This window comes from Etheostoma spectabile, chromosome 9 (genome assembly GCF_008692095.1).
Source record: "Etheostoma spectabile isolate EspeVRDwgs_2016 chromosome 9, UIUC_Espe_1.0, whole genome shotgun sequence".
NCBI lineage: Eukaryota > Metazoa > Chordata > Actinopteri > Perciformes > Percidae > Etheostoma > Etheostoma spectabile.
In genome coordinates, this window is record NC_045741.1 from 13,983,986 (window position 1) to 13,992,831 (window position 8,846).

An 8,846-nucleotide genomic window follows, 5' to 3' on the forward strand; every position below is an offset into this window, starting at 1 on the left:
AGTGGTCCCCTAATACTGTATCTGAGGTCTCTTTCCCAAAATCAAAAAGGAGGTAACCTTGCACCTTATGACCTCATAAGGGGCATGATTCCAGATCGGCCCATCTGAGCTTTCATTTTCTCAAAGGCAGAGCAGGATACCCAGGGCTCAGTTTATACCTATCACCATTTCTAGCCTCTGGGGGACCATAGGCAGGCTGGGGGAACTCGTATTAATGTTAAAAAACCTCATAAAGTGAAGTTAAGATCTAATATTATACTTTTTTTATTTTGAGATAGATATATATATATATATATATATATATATATATATATATATATATGTGTGTATATGTGTATGTATGTGTGTATATGTGTATGTATGTGTGTATATGTGTATGTATGTAGGTTGTAAATTGTATTATACACTTGTATATACATGTCCATTCTTGTTAACTTATCTATTAATATTTATCTAATATTTATTAAGTATATTATTCAGTAGTTCTGGATATTTTTGTTTAATAGAGAAGTAGAGGACAACCTTTTAATAACATTTTCACAACAACCCTTACACATTAAGAATAATATTAACAGGAATAAAGGGATTGGTCTTCAATTTTATTATGAAATACTTATCCAGTTCACTGCTCTAACATTCAGTTTATTAATTTTGCAGTTACTGTATACCTGTCTAAACCAAACTTATGATTGCTACTCATCCAATGATGTAAATATCCGAGGGTGGACGTGTGGGTGTTATATAGATATGATAAAGGTACTTTTTCCTTTTCATGCAATTCTAAGAACGTCGTTGTGGCAGGTTTGATTTCCTCTCCTAGTAAGCTGTAAACAGCATGGGATATTTGTGTTGAAACTTTCCATTTTTTTGATCAGGGCTCTCTAGTAAACACCTTGAAGGAAGTGCGTCCCACAGCCTTCATGGGCGTTCCACGTGTCTGGGAGAAGATGCAGGAGAAGATGAAGTCTGTCGGAGCAAAGTCTTCGACTGTGCGCAGGAAACTGGCTGCCTGGGCCAAAGATGTTGGCCTGCAGACTAATCTGACCAAGATGAATCAGTACGTACACGTTATGAAATTCCAGCTTTATTTAGAAAAAGCTATTTAGAAATTACTCCTGGTTCCTGTTTCCATGCTTTGTTTTTGTCTTTTTACTGAAATGTTATTTTGATATGTTAGTACTTCCCTCTTACTGTACTGTGATTATGGGAACATTGTGAAAGCATATGTCTTTTGACATTTGTTAATTAGCACTAAAAACAAAGTACATCTAAGGCTGATGGGAATTATGCCAGTTCAGCAGGAATTTGATCACACACTAAGTATTGAATATTTGAATTCTCAGCCTGATGGTGGCCCAAGATGGAAAGTGAAAGAATCAAATTTTTTACAATTCATCCTGAGGTGAACATTTATACCAAATTGTATGGCAATCCATCTAATAGCTGAGATATTTTACTGAAATTCACAAATGTCAACCTTATGGTGGCGCTAGAGGAAAATTCTAGGGAACAACGTCACCAGGATTTGTCCTCCGGCAATGTAGTTTTGTAACATTTGATGCCAAGACATCCAACAGTTGTTGAGATATTTCAGTACCAACAGACTGGCGGCCATCCCTGGAGCCAATGCTGTTAGCGTGGCTCAAAACACTCACACTTGCTGGTTTTTTTTGGTCATTCCTCAGAAGCGGAGCAGCTGGCCGCACACCGCTCAAATATCAGTTAGCCAAAAAGATAGTGTTCAAAAAGGTGCGTAAGGCTCTGGGCCTGGACCGCTGCACCAAGTGCTACACCGGTGCTGCTCCCATCACCAAAGACACCCTGGAGTTCTTCCTCAGTCTGGATATTCCTCTGTACGAGCTCTACGGCATGAGTGAGAGCACTGGACCTCACTCCATCTCCGCCTCTGATGCCTTCAGGCTCACCAGGTACGTTTTTTTTCTTTTTACTTCAATTTGATTTGATTCTATATCATGCCTCTATATAGTTTCTGTTTAGAGTATGTATATATTGTGTATATATTAGTGTGTATATTTCTGTTTTGGTTGATATGTATGTGTAAGCACAGTGTGAGTAACAATGCTCCAAAGACAAATTCCTCGTATGTGTCCTCATACCTGGCGAATAAAGCTGATTCTGATTCTGATTCCTTTGCATTGACAAATCGGAGCCAGCTTAACAAATGCGCTTGCTGGTGAATTTTAAAAGATGTTTTGTCCTGCAGCTGTGGTAAAGAAATCCCAGGGTGCAAGACGAAGCTGCACAACCCAGACGAGGAGGGAAACGGTGAGATCTGCTTCTGGGGCCGTCACGTCTTCATGGGTTACCTCAACATGGTCGACAAGACAGAGGAGGCTCTCGATGCAGAGGGTTGGCTGCACTCAGGTGACCTGGGCAAACACGACCAGAATGGGTTCCTCTTCATCACCGGAAGAATTAAAGGTACTTATTCTATATTCCTTGTAGAGCTTGACAACACTGAAACGTGTGTCTGTCTATGTGTGTCTGTGTGTCCTTTACAGCCTCCAAAAAATATGGATTCCGTGTCTCTACATTTTTCTTTATCCGCGACCAATTAAATCATTACATGACGTGTGTGTTGTTTTGATTTTTAGAGCTGATCATCACAGCAGGTGGAGAGAACATCCCTCCTGTCCCTATCGAGGATGCGGTAAAGGAGGCTGTGCCGCTGATTAGCAATGCCATGCTGATCGGAGACAAGAGGAAGTTTCTGTCAATGCTGCTCACCATTAAGGTACACTGAGATGCATAAAACTCTTTGTACGCACAAATACAGTGACATGCATTGTTTTCATCCTATTAATGAAGCCGCACATACGCTTGTTGTTTTAAAAATCTCAATCATTTGTGGAACTAGGTGCACAAGCCTCATTTCCACTCCCACAGTTAGCCATTAATAGATGTAGACGTATCACTCATTTACATCAATGACTTACTGACGCCACTAGAGAGATCTGTCAATAAGGAGTGCAGTGTCACGGACTGTGCTGCATCAGCGAGGTGTTGCCTGTACTACTAATTCATGACATGTACCTGTAAACTATCATTGCTGTGATATCTCTATCTTCATTATTTAACAATCAACAATTAATTTATAGAGCTCATATTAAAACAGACTTTACAAAGTGCTTAACAATTAGGATACAAGTAAAAGATCATTGACAGGCAAATGACAGCTCAAATGTAAATAAAAACGATCAAATGTATCACTCAAATCAATTAAGTGTTTATAAATGCACCCTTGACCAGAACGCTGTGTGTACTGCTAATTTCACCGATCATTATTTCATGTCCTCCTTATTTCAACCTCAACTATCATTAGAAAACTGTGTACACCTGGTCTAAAGCGGTTTGAGGTGCACACATACCTCATAATAATACCAATTTATGTGTTGGAAATTGTGTATGTAGGTTACATCTGGCCCCTGGTGTAGACTTTACAGCATGCATCTGTTTGTACACAGTTGAAGTAGACAACAGCAGGGCACTGTAATGAGAAAGGGAAATTGCACTTGTGTAGATAACCCAGGATGTAACAGGCTGTTGAACAGAGTGAAGGCTATCAGATGGAGCTGTAACTTGTCGCAACACTGTATCTGAGCTATGTAAACATCTAATCTGCATACAATATCTCAGACAGAGATGATATCCTCTTAACTGTTGCAAAAGAAGCAACAGTAACAGCTATGGCTTCTTAGACATTTGTCAGATGCTGCCATCTAGTGGGCTTTATGCATCAATGCTTAAAGTTGCCTGGACAAGTGTAAAAATATATTTATTTAGGCAATAAAATGTAAAATGTTTGCTCCAGTGCCAAGTAAATGCAGAGTCAGGAGATCCAGAGGACGAGCTAACACCGGAAGCTGTCGAGCTGTGCAGGAAGCTGGGCAGCAACGCGACACGAGTCTCCGAGGTCACAGGCAGTCGAGACCGGGCAATCCACACCGCCATTCAGGAGGGAATCAACCGAGTCAACGAGAAGGCAGTCTCCAACGCTCAGCGCATTCAGAAGTGGATCATTCTGGATCGGGATTTCTCCCTTACAGGAGGAGAACTGGGTGAGTGGGATGGGGGGGGCGGACCAGGTGTGCTGATTAGGGGATCTTTAGTCTGGGGATTGTTATTTTGCAGGATGAAGAGTGCAATATAGATCATGCATTTGTGGAATTTACAGTGGAGAGTCTAATGCTTGAAATATGCTTCCTGAGCCACTTATGTGATGAAAGGGCAACGTCTTATTCAGTGGTTGCTGACCTCTTTTTAGATTAATACGTCTCTATGGGGTGTTGGATCCCCCCCCCCTCCCCCCAGACTGGGGGGGGGGGGGGGGGGGGAAGCTTAATTGATTAGTTGATCAACAATCAATTATTAAATTCAGTAGATGCCTAATCTCAAGCCAAAACGCCTTTCTAACTTTCTCTAATTCCAGCCTCTCAAATGTGAAGACTTGTTGCTTTTCTTTGTCATATCTGATGATATAATAATTATCTTTGGTTTGGACAAAACAAGCTTTTCTTACATATGTTTTAATACATACGTTTTTAAGTGCAAAGAATACTAAGCCAATAACATAGCCTAATAATTGCTCACATGATTTTATAAATCAGGTTGTAATGTTAAACATACATGTGGCATAGTGAATCTTTAGGATTAACTGTATCTGTGGGTGGCTACCTTAGGGACTACCTTACCTTTTAGGCCAGTAAACAGTGGGGATTTATATTTGCTAATATTATGTTGGATTCATGTTAAGACTTTTTAAAATTTTGGACAAAACAAAAACAAATTAACAACTAGAATTGCAAGCAGTTATGACCGGGGTCCAAGTCTCATCGCACCAGTCATCCCGACGCGAGTCAACATTGTCGAACCGGCGAGGCACGCGACAGCGGAACCCAAAGCGTAACGTGGGGAGGGAAACGTCAGGAAATATTGAGAGGTGTGAGCTACAAGGTCTAAAGTACATTACCGTAGCTTTGCTACCGTGGTTCCCAGCCCCTCGGGCTTGGACCCCTTATAATTTGGAGGCTCTTCTGCATTGACTCTGAGGACCCCCTAGGGGCCCCGGTCCCCATGTTGAAGATCCCTGTTTTAAACTACAGCTTTTGGAGGTTAAAGCAATTGAGGGTTAGAGTGCTCGTGTTTTAACAATAAGAATTCCTTACTTGTTCAACAGGCCCGACCATGAAGCTGAAGCGGCCGGTGGTGATGAAGATGTACAAGGAGCAGATAGAGAACTTTTATAAGGAGCTGGCGACTCCAACGACCCCCGACAACCCCCTGCCTTCCAAATAGAGCTGCTCCTCCACCTGCAGGTAGATCCAGACTGTCTGAGTTAGCATGCAGACACACCCCACCTCATTTATCCAACCATTCTTCTCTTGTAAAAAAATGTTTTGATTGCCTTAAGTTTTGCTCGTTTTGTCTTGTGGGTGCTGTACAAAAAGCAAAGCAGAAATAACAAGCCATTGTAAAATTGCTTTACAATTTTGGGAGACATTCTCAATAATAAACTATTTATTTGGATTACTGGAATGAAGTGTAATATCATATTGTATAGGTGAAACAGCAGCAGCAGCTGTAACTAAGACAAGTTAATTGCACTGCATTACTTGCCATAGAGACAGAATCCAAAAGAAATTCATAGGATGTTTTTAAAGTAGTACGGTAATGTGTTTTTAAACATGTTTCTTTTCCTAATTTATTTTCCGTTTGCCAAAGATTACACTGGCCAAATGAAGAAAAGATTGCTAGAAAAGACTCCATTCGTAATTTAGTCATCATATCCAAATGTTTACTGGCCTTATACGTGTATTTGGTGGTTTGCTTTTGTCTTTCAGGGTGTCGAACCAATGATTTAGTTTGTACGCGTTTTCAAAATGTCAAACGTTCCTTGCAAACGTATTTGTCATTCTCAAAGTTGTATTGAAAATTATTTTGTTTTTCATACTGTAAAACATGTCATTGAAGCCATATCTATTGCCTTTTGTAATTGTAAAGTCAGACTCTGTTCTGTATGCTGACTTGATGCAGACCATTACACACCTGCCTGGTCCTGTGTTCAACAGTCTTCTGTGTGTCCTCCTGCTGTGATTTCTGTGGAATATTGTAAATATGTTTTGCCTACATCATCATCTGTCACATGTTTTTACTTTACAGTACACTTGGCTTTTTCAGCCATTTATTCAGCATCCCAGTAATCGTGTGCATATTTGTTTTGCACTTAAACATGGGGGGGGGGGGATATACCCATACTGGGAAATGTACATAAATTAGATTTATGGCAAATATATCAACTGGCCTGTTTCAATCCCTTATGCATCCTACATAAATGTTCAAATGCTCAAGGTTTTAATCTGGAGAATACATGTCTTTAGCTTCCTTGAAGACATGGCATACATCTTCAAAAAAAAAGGAAGATTTAAAAAGGAAGCAAAGAGCTTGTTGCACTCCAAAAAGCTGATCTATTATATGAAGTAATTGTATATAATAAGCATATCATAGGTATTTATAGAAGTTGATAGTTCAAAGTGAATGTGGGTTTGGCAGTTATGATTTGCTCAAAGTGTAACTGAAGTTCAGGGTAAAACAAAAACAATTGACACGTGTATTAAGTTAAATAAGGAAATGACGGTGATTCAGTATGTCTGGATTTACCTGACCTGAAAGAGCTGATGCTGTTAACGATATCAGGGATGAAAGAAGGAAATATGCATGAAGCTGCAAGAGAAAGTAAGCAGGCCTGTTTCCGTATACAAATGTGAATGTTTGTTTGATCAGTTACGGAATAAAAGTTGATAAAGCTGAAATATGATGTTGTTGTTCTTCTGTCTGTCTGTGGAGTATATGTGGCCAATTTAATTATTTTACTGAAGTAAAAGCAATACCACAAATTAGAAATACTGTTACATGTAAAGTCCTGCATTTAAATTTTTACTTCAGTGAAATATTAGTGTCAAATTTACTTAAAAGTACCAAAAGTAAAAAATACCTTATGCAGAATGAGTTCCATTTAGACTGCATATATTATTTCTCAATAATGTGTGCATTACTTAACTGATGCAGTTGGTAATAGTGGGGCTACTTTTACCGCTGTGCAGCTTTTGTGACTTAATTTTGTGTCTTATCTCACCTAATACATTAGTTTTTTAAATATTTTGTATTATTAATCTAATTCTGCAAAGTAACTAGTAACAAACAAATATAGTGGAGTAAAAATTACAATATTTATCTCTAAATATTGTACTGAATAGAAGGGGATTTAAATTGGATTAATAAAGTACAAGTACTTTAGTGGGCATCATTAGTTATCATCACTGCATCTGCACAATGTAATGGAAATAATTAAATACTACTGTCTGACTTCTATGTGTGTGTTGCCTTGATTCTCCAGTCTCAGAATGGTAGAATTATTACAGGACTGTTGTAGCATTTTTGATTATGTAGAAATACGAAAATGGAAGTGGTTATTAGTCCAATACAACACTGCCACTAGCCTGAAACCGTGTCAAAGAACTGAGTCAACATACAATTTGAATAGTTTCAACAAGACTTTTTCTGTTAGTAGTAGTAGAGTCATAGACGGATCACAGCATGGGCAAAGTGGACAAACGATTTGATGAATTGAAATTATACTATCAAGTGAAGCCAAGAATTAATTCACAGTGGAGTAATGAGTTACTTATTTCCCATCATGGCTGCTGACGCTGAGGATCTTTGACTTTTGTAGCAACAGATTTATAGAAGGCATTTTGGCTGTACTTAATGGACTGGAGCCATCATTAAAGGAGAATTCTGGTCGGTTCCAACATGTAGCTGTGTTTGTAAATTTGGAGTGCTGTCAGAGTAGAAAAATGAAAACAATCAGTGCTGCCTACACCATGTCATCCTCCTGCTAGAGTTAGCACCCAACAGGCTTAAACAAGTTTTACCTGTTTCACCTGTGCTTCTCCTGCTACAAGTCAAATGTCTGCTGTTAATGCTTCATTAGAGGAATGTGTGTTCAGCCTATTGAGCCTACAGTAACACAAGTGCATTGCCTGCTGCAGACAAAGGGACAATTTAGAAACATTTCTCAGTTCATCCATTTGTTATTTGTTCTAATTTCAGGGTAATCAAAAAAGAAAGAGGTGTCAGAGATATAAGGATATGCTGCCATGAAACTAGAAGTGGGTCAAACGGACAATATCCTTTATCACTGTGAAGGCTAAGCTGTATTGCAATTAAAGATTTTGTTTATGAATTCATTTTTTTTTTTTTTATCAACTGATTATATTGCCTATGAAATGTCAGAATATTGAGACAAGCTACTTCAGGATTACTTTGGGTTGTGGAAGAATATGCGCACGTTCCCACAACAGCAAACCAAAGTAAAACCTGCAAATATTCACATTTAAGGAGCTGTAACCGGTGCATTTATGGCATTTTTTCATTTCTTTGAAACAAAACGATTATCAAAACTGTAGTGGATTAATGTTCAGATCATTAATTGATCATTATTGAATTAATTGAATTCAATAAAGTAATTGTTTTAGCTTCAACTGCAATATTGTACATCTTCTGGAAAGTCAACTGAGAAACTATAGAAAAAAAACAACATAGCAGGAATGTGTGTTTGGTTTTATCCTGCAATTTAAATACCTGAGAAAACTTAATTACGACATAAAAGAAAGATCATATAAATACCCAGCACTACCAAACAGAAGTCTTGAGAATTAATTCCTGCCCACAATGGTCCCTTCCACCCAGAGACATAACTTGGTATAAACTCTCAATGCAGAGCTGTGTCACAGAGTGCAATTTATTGATCAGCCTTTGCCAATAAC

The 8,846-nt window shown here is 38.7% G+C and overlaps 1 protein-coding gene across 2 annotated transcripts in view; it reads left to right on the top strand.

The window, feature by feature from the left end:
• The window catches only part of acsbg2 (acyl-CoA synthetase bubblegum family member 2), a 26,881-nt gene extending 20,051 nt beyond the window's left edge, over positions 1 to 6,830 (top strand). For both annotated transcript variants that reach the window (XM_032524909.1, XM_032524910.1), the window contains 6 exons: positions 876 to 1,057; positions 1,686 to 1,928; positions 2,225 to 2,442; positions 2,616 to 2,755; positions 3,833 to 4,079; positions 5,198 to 6,830. In XM_032524909.1, the coding sequence (XP_032380800.1) occupies positions 876 to 1,057; positions 1,686 to 1,928; positions 2,225 to 2,442; positions 2,616 to 2,755; positions 3,833 to 4,079; positions 5,198 to 5,316 (1,149 nt within the window). In that variant the 3' untranslated portion in view covers positions 5,317 to 6,830. The remainder of the gene's footprint in view (positions 1 to 875; positions 1,058 to 1,685; positions 1,929 to 2,224; positions 2,443 to 2,615; positions 2,756 to 3,832; positions 4,080 to 5,197) is intronic.
• Positions 6,831 to 8,846: the final 2,016 nt, after the last annotated feature.